The 11,759-nt window shown below is 39.3% G+C and overlaps 4 protein-coding genes across 5 annotated transcripts; all 4 read right to left on the bottom strand.

The window, feature by feature from the left end:
* Positions 1-98: 98 nt before the first annotated feature.
* LOC136447863 (transmembrane emp24 domain-containing protein 6-like) lies at positions 99-2,105 on the bottom strand. The gene is made up of 4 exons (XM_066446977.1): positions 1,876-2,105; positions 1,376-1,508; positions 879-1,024; positions 99-466 (listed from the first exon to the last, which is right to left on the bottom strand). The coding sequence occupies exons 1-4, from the start codon at positions 2,053-2,055 to the stop codon at positions 236-238; spliced, it is 690 nt and encodes a 229-aa protein (XP_066303074.1). The 5' UTR covers positions 2,056-2,105; the 3' UTR covers positions 99-235.
* Positions 2,106-2,492: 387 nt separating this feature from the next.
* LOC136447860 (transmembrane emp24 domain-containing protein 5-like) lies at positions 2,493-5,243 on the bottom strand. Its single transcript, XM_066446973.1, has 4 exons — positions 4,858-5,243; positions 3,828-3,960; positions 3,379-3,530; positions 2,493-2,941 (listed from the first exon to the last, which is right to left on the bottom strand). The coding sequence occupies exons 1-4, from the start codon at positions 5,086-5,088 to the stop codon at positions 2,711-2,713; spliced, it is 747 nt and encodes a 248-aa protein (XP_066303070.1). The 5' UTR covers positions 5,089-5,243; the 3' UTR covers positions 2,493-2,710.
* Positions 5,244-5,344: 101 nt separating this feature from the next.
* LOC136447861 (uncharacterized) lies at positions 5,345-8,060 on the bottom strand. The gene is made up of 4 exons (XM_066446974.1): positions 7,701-8,060; positions 7,345-7,474; positions 6,569-6,723; positions 5,345-6,246 (listed from the first exon to the last, which is right to left on the bottom strand). Exons 1-4 carry the CDS (start codon positions 7,908-7,910, stop codon positions 6,016-6,018), a joined length of 726 nt encoding a protein of 241 aa, XP_066303071.1. The 5' UTR covers positions 7,911-8,060; the 3' UTR covers positions 5,345-6,015.
* Positions 8,061-8,482: 422 nt separating this feature from the next.
* On the bottom strand, positions 8,483-11,574 carry LOC136447862 (transmembrane emp24 domain-containing protein 6-like). 2 transcript variants are annotated; one of them, XM_066446975.1, is made up of 4 exons: positions 11,245-11,573; positions 10,634-10,760; positions 10,051-10,205; positions 8,483-9,487 (listed from the first exon to the last, which is right to left on the bottom strand). In XM_066446975.1, the coding sequence occupies exons 1-4, from the start codon at positions 11,452-11,454 to the stop codon at positions 9,257-9,259; spliced, it is 723 nt and encodes a 240-aa protein (XP_066303072.1). In that variant the 5' UTR covers positions 11,455-11,573; the 3' UTR covers positions 8,483-9,256. The 2 variants fall into 2 exon arrangements, with proteins under 2 accessions (XP_066303072.1, XP_066303073.1); XM_066446976.1 differs by lacking the exon at positions 8,483-9,487 and adding an exon at positions 9,516-9,659 and having other exon boundaries at positions 11,245-11,574.
* Positions 11,575-11,759: the final 185 nt, after the last annotated feature.

Genomic DNA, 11,759 nt, shown 5'->3' with positions numbered 1-11,759 from the left:
ACAGGAATTTGTGAAGAATTGATGATCAGAATAAATGAATAAAGACGTGCCACTTAAACGACTATGAGTTACAAAACATTGAATCTAAATTGATTTTAAAATCAAAGTATCGCAATGTTTGCCATGTTGTACATGTTTGTAGCTTATCGTCTTGAAAACTCATCAGGTCTCAGTTTTCAAAGCACTTCGTTTACAAAAGAAGGTAACGAAGAAAAATCTAACAAGTGATCCAATTTTATGTAGGACTCTGGATACCATGAACGTGTGATGCGTTAAACAGATGTTTTATGAAATACACTTGAAACAGCCCAGCGCATATAATCATTGAGCAAGTTAATATTCCCAAGTTATTGACGTAAGCATTGCTGTAAGTTGATTCGACTGAGTCTCGACGATATCGTTGGGAAATTTTGCTACTATGTAGATCCATGGATATCACGTTTCCAGCCACTACCTTCAGAGAGTCCTGTGTGGGAAAGAGAGGAAAGCTGTTGGTAACGGTACATAATTTGGCACCCATAGTTTTTGTATTTGCTAGATATAGGATTGTGCCCGTGTAGTGAATGGTTTGGCATTGTTCAAACACATGCCCAAATCAGGACAACTTTAGAGTAGCCAATAAGGGCAAGTAGTATTCATTATTGACCAATCATCCACCGCAATACTATGTTAACATATGCCTCCATTATGTAAATGTAGCAACACTACTTAATATGGGATCACAATTAGGAAAGGCAGCTGATAATCCTTATAGATCCTTATAGATGCTTATAGGTCCTTATAGATGCTTATAGATCATTATAGATGCTTATAGATCATTATAGGGGTTTGTGGATAACTATGCCGCCAACATGCTGTTACAGAAGTAACGTAAGTACCGAAACGGAGTCCAACGCTTCCTCGGCTGTTTCATCATCATCTTCATAATCATCAGCCAAGGAATTCTCATTCCAAACCTCCAGCTCCAAATAAACAATGACGTCTTTCATGATGTAATTGTTGTACAAGCAGATGGAATATGTCCCTGTGGAGAATTTGTACGGTCAATGATGTATTCATCGCTAAGAATCGTACCGGTCTGTGTCTGATCACTGTATCCAAATTCTTTCTGCATATGATAGTTTCATTTCCCCTGATATTTATTTGCTGTATGACGTGTACAAAAATACTTATATTATCGGTCAACCTTTGAGAGAACGTTTATCATCATGGTTTGCCTGCACCAGAATAAGAAATACCTCATCGTTGGGATATATATGGAAAACTTTGCTCTAATCAAGTGAATGGTGATTGCACGTCACAACGACTGAGAGATACTACTTCGCCTCTACTGTTGCTGAAAAATAAGATAATCTCCTTTCAAATGAATGTTTACCTCTCCCAGGGTGTTGATCATCAGTAAAGTCCAGATCAAAGCTGTCGGACTCGCCAGACGTTTGCTTCAAAGGCTGGCCGGCTGGGCCCCTGACTATGAACTGCAGTTCGTCCAAGATGTCCTCCCTCAGGGCCTATAGGTTCAACAAAGAACAATACTACGTCACTCAACCTCATAATTAACTCAACTTGATTAACTACGACATTGCAAAAAAAAATAATATATATTTGGTGTTAATTTCAATAAATTGAATATGTATACATTGTATATATTGGTTATATGGTTGATATACGTGGTTATGATACCGTAAATTGTAGCTTTTACAGTTTACCTTTGAAACTATTAGTTTTACCAAGGTTTTACATGGAGATTACATTGTGATGTATAACCAGACTTGGCTTATTTGATTTGACCACAGCCGTCGAGGTGTTAAAACCCCAGCTAATAAAGTACAGAATGTCATAATCAGCACCCTCACATGTTGATACATGATCACTTACCGTGTACTGGACGTACATGGATTCCACCTCGTCGTCAACCGGCTGGTAAAAACATTCCTCCCCCCGCCTCGGTATCACTACCGAGAAGTCTGAGAACACTTCTCCCGCCAGGTCGAAGGGATCCCGCGCAGTGGAGCAGGTAAACACCAAGGTCACAATCAGTAAGCTTTGTGTGAGCATTTTGATAATGACGTAAGATTCAAATGAATATTAGATGTGCCAACGCAACATTTAAATAACAGGCGGTGCGCTATATACTGGGACGCCCATGTTCTTTTGCCCTTTGACATCAGCTGACAGGTTTTTCTTGTTTTTAAAGGCCACGTGGCGAGGTGAGAGGCTTTGTTGACAGCGCACAGCAAATAGACGCATTGTTTATACTATATGGTTATAGACTTGTTGCTTATTGTGTACTTGTTGTGTATTACAAAAACATCCCTCTCCGAGTTATGATTATCAATAAACCAGTATATTTGATTTGATTTATTTGGCTATAAAAAAAACATAGAGCCAGGGCCACCCAACTAGCCGGAGGTTATCATGAAGGGCAAGCCCTGTACCTTTCATGCCAATGGTGATACACTACCACACAATTGAAACAGCAGTGAAACTTTACATTCAATAAGTGAAGTTTATTACAGCAGTGAAGAATCCATGCTAAGAAGCTAGCAACGTATATTTTGATACATTTCATTCCTTTCACGTATGATCATAATGTACAGTGTCAATGATTTTGCTCACACCTTTCATCTTATATATATTAATTAATCACACGATTCCATATATAGGCTTCATATAGGATAATGAAGACGTATCTTTAACCTCCTAATCTCTCTTAAGCCGAATTTGACGTTCGTCTCACATTGTGTGGTGTCAATAATTTCCGTACGAAGTACACCTGCAACAACCCTGACCCGACTATTAATAGACAACTGCACATCCCCAGCCTGGTGACGTAGGTTCGACTGGAGGACACCGTATGGAAGTCCACGAGTTTCTGCAGCTTGATGACTTTATGAATGTAACCGATGTCTCGTACATTGTCGGCTACTTGCTTCAGCGAAGTCTGTGAGATAAAGATTAAAAAAATTGCAATAAAGTAGATCTTGAATATCAACTCGATTATAAATGTGAATTGATTGAAAATTGACAGCACTTCTAGCGTCCATTGTTTCTCCTACAAACTGTACAGCCCATATTTCTATTATGGTGAGAAAAAACTAAACTGAACTGATGATGTTGCGTGTATTTTAGTACCTTGTCCAAAAATGAGTGTTTGATAAGAGTGCGTTTTGCGTGTATTGCATTATCATATGTACCGGTAGGTACAATCTATGTTTTTATGAATGCAGGAGTAGATTAGATTTTCAAGTGTAATCTAGTGGATTTCTAATAATACATCAAACATGATTCAGTCACTGATGCAATCATATTCGCTTATCATAGTACCTTTGGCGATGATAGGATACTTAATGATAGAATAGCTAGGAACGCCTAACTCACCATGATTTGTCCCAATCCCATGTCTTCCATTTCCTGTGGAAGTTGTTTTTGTTGATACTTTTCCCAATCTTCCAAACGGTACACAGCCACATACAGGTACACCAACTTCTTTAACAGCTTACTGGGGTTGTTCAGGCAGATCTTGAAGGTACCTACATGTATGAACATGGTGTTTGTTTAGGTAAGTTTGGATATTGCTGTTTACGACTAGATTTTATTATTACGTTGATGAAGGTTAGACATCCAGGTAATAAGATATGTCAAAAATATTTACTCAAGCAACTGGATGAAATTTTGAAACAACCTTCAAAGTTTCAAAATCTTTAAACAATTTTCAAAGTTTTCAAAACTTTTCAAAACTATTGGCGATTAGATTTTATGTTGTCAGTGAATACTCAATTTCTGAAAACTACTGATTCGGACGTGAAACAAGCACCAAGAGAATGTACCTGGTGCGTCTTCTTTCTTCATGTCGTACTCAAAATTGTCGATGCTCTCAGCGTGCGTGAAGTTCAATAAAGTATTTTGGGGACTAGTGACGGTAAAGAAAATCTTTTTGTTGGTTCCATCGGCCCTCAGCACCTGAAATTAGATATAAGTCCTTTTATTCGTAAGGAGTTCATCTCAGCATAATGAATGCAAACAATGACATGAAAATTTGGATAGTTCCCTTCAACCTTCAATCGATACTTCTTTTGTGTTTATATTGTCAAATACTTATCAGTCAATTTTGGGAATGTGACAGAGGGAGACCATTTCTAGCACTCTGTATTGTATTGTTGAACGCTATGTACACTAGACTTGCCACAAATAATGACGAGAATAGGTAAACGTCCGTCAGAAACGTATTAAGCTATGTTAGGATATGAGAAAACATGTAACATGTATTTAGTAACCAGCAGCACTTCACAATATATAGACTATTATGAGAAGTATCGGTACATGGGGAGGGGGAGGGGTCTTTGCCTGATTCAAAGACTTAACGTTTTGTTGTTGCAGAAAGTGATTCATTGATATACGTTATCACCATAGCCCCCCCCCCCCGAAATGTATGGTGACGTGAATACTCGTGTTGTTTGTTGTTATGAGAACATATCCTGTTGAGGTGGCTGATGTCGGGTAATGGCATTATATTCACTGTATATTAATATTTCTTATAAGATGAAAAACATATGTATATTACAAATTTAGGGACTTCTGTCACGCAGCACTCTAGATGAAAACGCTGCACAACATCGTCCAACATGTAATACTTTGCTTATAGCAAGGGAAGCGCAAAGAGTTTACATTTACTGTAGACTTACTGTGTTACATTGAAAATGGGTGGCTGTATACTTTTTATGCCCCATTTGGGATTCTAAACAATATACAGTTCCAACGGCCAGATACCAAAACCGATTCCATATCTTCTTAGTAAAGTATAATTTGCACACATTTGCCTTATTTGTAATCATAGGACACCTTTCCAGAACGCCTTACCTGGAAATCAGCATGCAGTGTTGCGTTTTCTCCCACGTACTGATAAAAACATTCGGGTTCTGTCGTACCGAGCGATAAGGAAAAGTCAGACTCTACTCCGGGTAAATAGTTGGAGTCGAACACTTGATCTTCGTCCCATGCAGAGACTATACACTCACAAGTTAAAGAGAGGACCAAAAAATGGATCGTAACGCCCTTCATTTTGACACGTGTGTCCGGAAGAGTAACCATACGTCGGCGAGAAGCAACCCTACGCAGGTGAGGATCCTACCTTTACGGGTCATCGCACAGGTAGAACTGAACTTACCTGGCAGGTCTGGTTGTACTGGTATGTCATTAGCCACTAGGCGGGAGATTTGAATGTACAATGATATAATAAGAGATTTAACCACGGAACTGGTTAATAGATGTTATTGCTTATCTCAACAAATTTCATTTAGGTGACAAATCAGACAACGGAAGAAAATTTGTTATGAAACATTTGGAACTGATTGCAGACAGAAGTTTATTGCAAAGGGTATGCTAAATTCATCATAATCACTCCATGGTATGAATGCTCGTTTAAAGAAATTTATGATCAAGATCTGATTACATTGTTGAAAATTCACTAGTAACATGTACATTTGTATTAAACATTGAATTCCATCTCTCAATATGCCACGTGGAAGCAAATGACTTTTGCTAAAATTACAACATTCTTAGATTTTTACAATGTTATTGATCTAAAATGTGAACGAGCATATAGTCATGTTATAAAAAAAGACGTTCAACATGCGTGTTTCGGTCCATTTACCTTTTTAATATATTCACAATTTGTTCTTCCTAGTTTTGAACTTTGTACATCATTCTAAATGCCAGCCAACCAATTCCGAAGGTATATCTTTTAATAGTAGCTGAGTACAACGTTACTAGTACGTATGTAGATAATTTACACTACGTACTGGCTGAATGTGCCATTAGCTCTTGACAAAAGCATTGAGTATTCTGAAAAATGCACCACGTGTGTATGTACGCCAGTAACTGTACTATTAGCACCGGTTTCATTGTGTTCACTGTTACTTAAGCCTACGTTACATGACATCCTTTTCTAATGTCTTTTTGGTTATGTCGGGGACATTCGGTCACCCAGTGGTCACTGATACATCGATCTACGTTTTCCTATGTCTTGTTGGTTGTGCCGCGGACATTCGGTGTTTCGAACATCCTTCTCACGAAGTAGACTTGCATGACCCCTGACCCGATGATCACCATGCAGCTCAGCATACCCAGACGGTCGACATAGGTCAAGTTCGACTTCACAGTAAGGAAGTCTGCGAACATGCGCCGTTTGATGACTTCGACTTGCAAGGCTACAACTCTGAAGAGCGTGTGCAGTCTATTGAAGGATTCCTGTGGGAAAGAAAGATATAGATATACTTGCATGAATTCTATTTGCTTCATGGGGAGGGGACAAGATTTCTCTACCACCAGCTACTGTTATACCATTTTAACCGCCTTGGTTATACCAATTATAATCATGGATTCCTTTATTGTCAAAAACTAACTCCACAATGCCACAGTCAATTTGTCGCAAACGTGGTGATATAAAACTGAGGGCTCGTCAACTTAACACATATCAATATCAATCCCACAACCCTTACTCCATGCGATGAATGAGAGTTACTACACTTGTACACAACGAGACGTTCCATGGTACGTTAGGTGAACTTACCGCGAAGTGCGTTTTGTCCAGGTCCTCTAGTATATCTTCTGGCAGGGCCTCTTTGTACTCCAGCCAGTTCACGTTGGTTAACTGCACGTTGATGTCGACCAGTCTTTCGAAGATTTTGTCAGTGTTGTAGAAACACATCTTGTAGGCACCGTAAACTGATGAAGAGACAGATATTAGTAATTGTAATTTGTCTTGTGATATCGTTCTTATATTGCTCTCAACGAAACAGGGACAGTCTTCCACAGAAGACCCCTGCAGTTCCAAAACAAGCTACTACATGTAAGTGACTCAAATTATTTAAGTCTTTATGCTTGAATGCGGTGTCACTGTTGAAAATATGATGCCAATTAATACTTAGAAATGGGATATATGCATATGAAACCAAGTTTGATAAGCCGTAATTTGGGTCGAGTTGGTTGTAAATTTTTGGGGCGAGTTGGACTTGGGGCGAGTTTACCTGTTACCGACCAAACGCCAACACGCGTTGTCTATCCGTGTCAGCTCATATGATACCGGACTGTCGGCCCATTCCCTTATACTGTTTCAACATTTTATTTTATGAGGTTGTGCAATGATATTGCATGGGAAATATCATGCACGCTGTAGCAAATATAGATATTAATTTCCCCACGTCCGATAGCACAGTGAAGCGCCCGGCTTCCACAGTTGAGGGCCAGGCTGGAGGCCTGCCTGTCCGCCTCACTAGTAGCCCGGGACTTTCTCTCACTACTTTACCCCTGATTGGGTTATCCGGGGGGTAGCGACAAATTACTTACCGCTGTCGTCACGCCCGTCGAAATCTCGCACCACTTCTCCAGAAGTGCCGGCCTTTTTAGCCATTTCTTCACCGTGTGGGTCCCACATTTTCATCACTATACTTTGGTCATCACCGGCCCCTTTCATAACCTACAGAAAGACATGGGCATAGAGTCAAGGTTGGGAGATATAATGTAATGGTCAGTGTGAAATTTCGAAACAAGGATATCGACAAGACGGGACAGCTAAAACATAGATCTTAATAATTATATAGATATTACAAATAAAGATACGAGATTCATATTTTCTTTTGATTTACCACTGCAAACGATTGAAAGAATAGCAAGGTATTAGTACGTTGAAGACGTTTTCTTACCATCCAGCTGACACTCAGTTTGGCATCTTCTCCCACATGCTGGTAGAAACATTCTATTTGTCTCGGTGGAACATCGACGGCTACATGGAAGAAAACTTCATTTTGCTCTTTTGGATTTCCGTTATACTCTTCTAGTTTCGCATCCAGCTCTGTTTGTCCGGCACCAATAGCGATCATCGCACAAAATACTAAAAACCGAGCAAATTCCATGTTGGTCGTGTCACGAGCGCTGGCCACAGAATACTGAGTGTCTTTCAGTCAGATGCTACGGTTGTTGTCTAACCTACTCGAAACCAGAGTAAAGTGGTATGGTGACAATAAAAAACCGGCTTTGTTGGTCTGCAGACTACTTAAAGGGACTTTTGTTCGACAATGATCAGGGTGATTCCATCTTAGAGCCTAGGGAGGGGTGTATCTTTATTTAGAAGAATCAAGATACGGTGGTTTGTTTTGAGATGTTGGCAGATAAGAAATGAAATTGAAAGGTGTTTAGGTGGAAATTACCTGTTTGATACACTGCTACGAAGTTAAGTGGAATGCTGACTTGCTGGAAACTTTGTTGGATTGCAGACTACATGTACTTAAAGGGACTTTTCTTCGCCGATAATCAGGGTTATTCCATATTTGAGCTGGGGGGTCGATGTACAGGATATGATGAGGATACAATTGAGTCTACGACGGTAGATAGCTTGATAAATAAATGAAGAAATTAGTTCCCATGGCATGCGTAGGGATGGTAAAGACCAATGAAAGGCATACTCTTTTGCTTGAACACTGATAAGTCTCTTAGAATGCAACTGTCGCCTTTTATTGAATTTTTTCTTGCCTGTTTTAAGTTTAAACGACAGATTATGGTCTACAGAAGATATCGATGCTCGTTATGGCAAAGAGAACAATCGGGACAAAGCAATTTCGGTGAGCATCAGACTACTAGTATATCTGACAGTGCCATCTGTTAATCTTTGTGCACATTGCAACAGTGTTCGGCTTTCGTGGTTCCTTGTTGGTAAAATAGACAATCACATTGTCCTACCGTTGTAGGTATAGTGTGTGTAACAAATGCATTTTTCGACCTGAAATTCGACGTTACTTTGATATCCCACGACATGGTATCCCTACATTTGGACGAAAGTATCAACCCTACAAAATAGTATCATATTTTCGAGAAAACATGGTTATGGACTCACATAAGATTTCGTGACAAAATGTACAGAGACATATATATTACACACAAATAGAATTCAATGACAGCTTAAGGTTGAAAATACACAAACGCCGTGTAAGGACTTTTATGGCAGAAGAATACGCAGATGCATACATTTTTTTGGTAATTCACTTGCTATTTGTTTACCTCTAGAATAGATTTTTACATCCAAATCCCTCCAACAAGCAATTGAATAAACGGAAACAGACATAAAAGTGACAAATGATAAAATTAATTCATAATCTATGGAGATCCTGTCCCTTGTAGCTCTGGCAAATATCGTCGTCAATCCTATCATTGATGTCATATCAACCTTCGTTCATTATGCCTTAGATTATCCTTCGAGTCTCTATCAGGCTTTGTTGGTTGTGTTTTGGACATTCGGCGTTCGGAACAGCTTTCTCATAAAGTAGACCTGTAGCAGCCCCGAGCCGATGATAGCCAGGCAGTTCAGCAGACCCAGGTGGTCCACATAGGAGAAGCTCGACTCCGCTTGGAGAGAGTCTACCGTCAGACGTAGCCTTTTTCTTGTGGTTTCTAACTGTACGTGGCTAACGATATAATGCAGTCTGTCTAAGGACTCCTAGTACAGGAAGAAAAAATAAGAACACATGTTATGTAATTAGATTGGATTTTGTAGACATTTGGCAGTTAACAGAACTCTAGACGACAGGGTTTAGCTACACAGAAACAAACAATTGAGGTTTCTAGCTGTACACAGTTAACGTTATATAATGCAGTCTGTCTAAGGACTCCTAGTACAGGAAGAAAAAAATATATAAACACAATGTTAGATTGGATTTTGTAGACATTAAGTCAGTTAACAGAAGTCTAGAAGACAGGGTTTAGCTACACAGAAACAAACAATTATGAACTATGTTGTATACTAGTAGGCCAAATGTTCTTCCATTAATTAGTAATAATATCATATAGCAGTATTTTGTCAAAAGTTTTTGATATTGCATATATCATACTTTATCTAAACCAGGAGCGGCAGTAGCATCACGACTTGGTCTTTTTTTTATCTCATTGACAATGAACTTATAAATTGCCGTAGACTTACACTTTGATTTAGTGATTCACGGGACAGTGGGAAGTAGTTGTATTCAATAGATTATATCCCAAATTATGAGTAACTGAACTTACTGTGATGTGAGTCTTGTCCAGGTCCTCTAACGTGTCCTCTGGGAGGTGCTCTTTGTACTCAAACCAGTCCACACTGGTCACACGCACGCTGAGGTCCACAAGCCGCTTGAAGATGTTGTCCAAGTTGTAGAAACATATCTTGTAGGTACCGTGCACTGGTGAAGAGACAAATATTTAGTAGTTGTAATCTGTCTTGTGACCAGAGACATCGTGTTTCTTAGTCTTCTACAAAACATTCCTTCAGTACTAAGACAAGCTACTAAGTGGCTCAAATAATTTTGTTCTTGATGTTTGAATGCGATATCACTGTTAAAAATATCATGACCCCCCCCCCCCACAATTTTGTCTACCCATAGCAGCTCATGATACCGGACTATCTGTCCTTCTCTTGTACACATCTTGAAGGTACCCGGAGCTGGTGATTCAAAAAGATATTGATCATCAATACAAACTGACTTTGCTCGGCTATTGCACCCCAAGAACCATGTACATATGTGTACCAGAATGTGGTAATTGTAAGAAAAGTAGTATACTTTTCTTTGATCGGTTAAGTCTTTATAGAAAGAATTGTCTGTCTGTTTACTTTCGAGACCGCCGCCGAGGTCTCGCTCTGCCTCCCCGTAGTTACCGACCCGCTCTGCGAATTCGTCTCCATTGGGGTCAAACACTTTCATGACAATATCTTGGTCAGTGTTGTATCCCCTTAATACCTGTAAACAAACACATAAAAGGGGTTAGTCCTTAGGTGGTGTGTGCAGTTACTAATTAGACCTTAAAGACAACTAGAGTAAAGTATTTGTGCTACATATACTTCAGGTTTTGTTATGTTAGTTTAGCGATTACGGGGTCTTTCTATAAATATGTTTTTATTTGAGTTGATTGTGTGATAGTTGTGTGCCGATTTGTTTGAAATAGAGAGAACGCTAGCGACCCCAAAAACACCCCTCCCAATGAAACGGTATGGCTACCCTGCGACGTCACAAAATCAAGACGGCGGCCACCGCACATGCCAACGGATCCAACAAAGGTTTTGCTACGCAAACCTGTAAATAAACACAAAACGTTGGGAGGTGGTAATTAGGTCATATCTATCTATTTATCTATTTTTTAGATCTATAAAACAGTAAACATAGAAACACAGTTTTTTTTCTGACTAACTTAAAAATGTTTGAAAAATAATGTTCGTATTCTTACCTTGAAGTCAACATACAACTTTGCCTGCTCTCCCACATATTGATAGAAGCATTCCGCGTATCTGGCAGGGATTTCTATGGCAACATGGAACGACACCTCCTTGTTTTCTGGTAGATCTTCGTTCAGCTCAGTTAGTTTGTCTTCTACCTCTGGGTTTGTTGCTACAATAGCTATCATCGTACAAAGTGGCAAATACTGAACAAGCATCATGTTGCATATGCGACTGTGCCTCGAAATCTATCTGATAGTCTAAAGTTTCCCTCAGAAGGAAATTATCACTATCTGACCTAATTTGGAGAAGAGCGAAGTGGTGCGATCACTTAGAAAACAGGTTTTGTTGGTGCGTACCGCCCATAGCTAGGTTTATACCATTTAGAAACTTTTGGAGGGGTGGTACATAACAAAAAATACCAAGCAAAGGTTGGTAGGCGTTGATATTTTAGATTGAAACTGAGTTGATATGTTTGGAATGACAAATTTAAACGGTTCTTTCTATCACATAGTAAAAGCTCGTC

This window comes from Branchiostoma lanceolatum, chromosome 13, assembly GCF_035083965.1.
Source record: "Branchiostoma lanceolatum isolate klBraLanc5 chromosome 13, klBraLanc5.hap2, whole genome shotgun sequence".
NCBI lineage: Eukaryota > Metazoa > Chordata > Leptocardii > Amphioxiformes > Branchiostomatidae > Branchiostoma > Branchiostoma lanceolatum.
The sequence above is the reverse complement of the archived record's forward strand: the minus strand, read 5'-3'. Positions and strand labels throughout refer to the sequence as shown.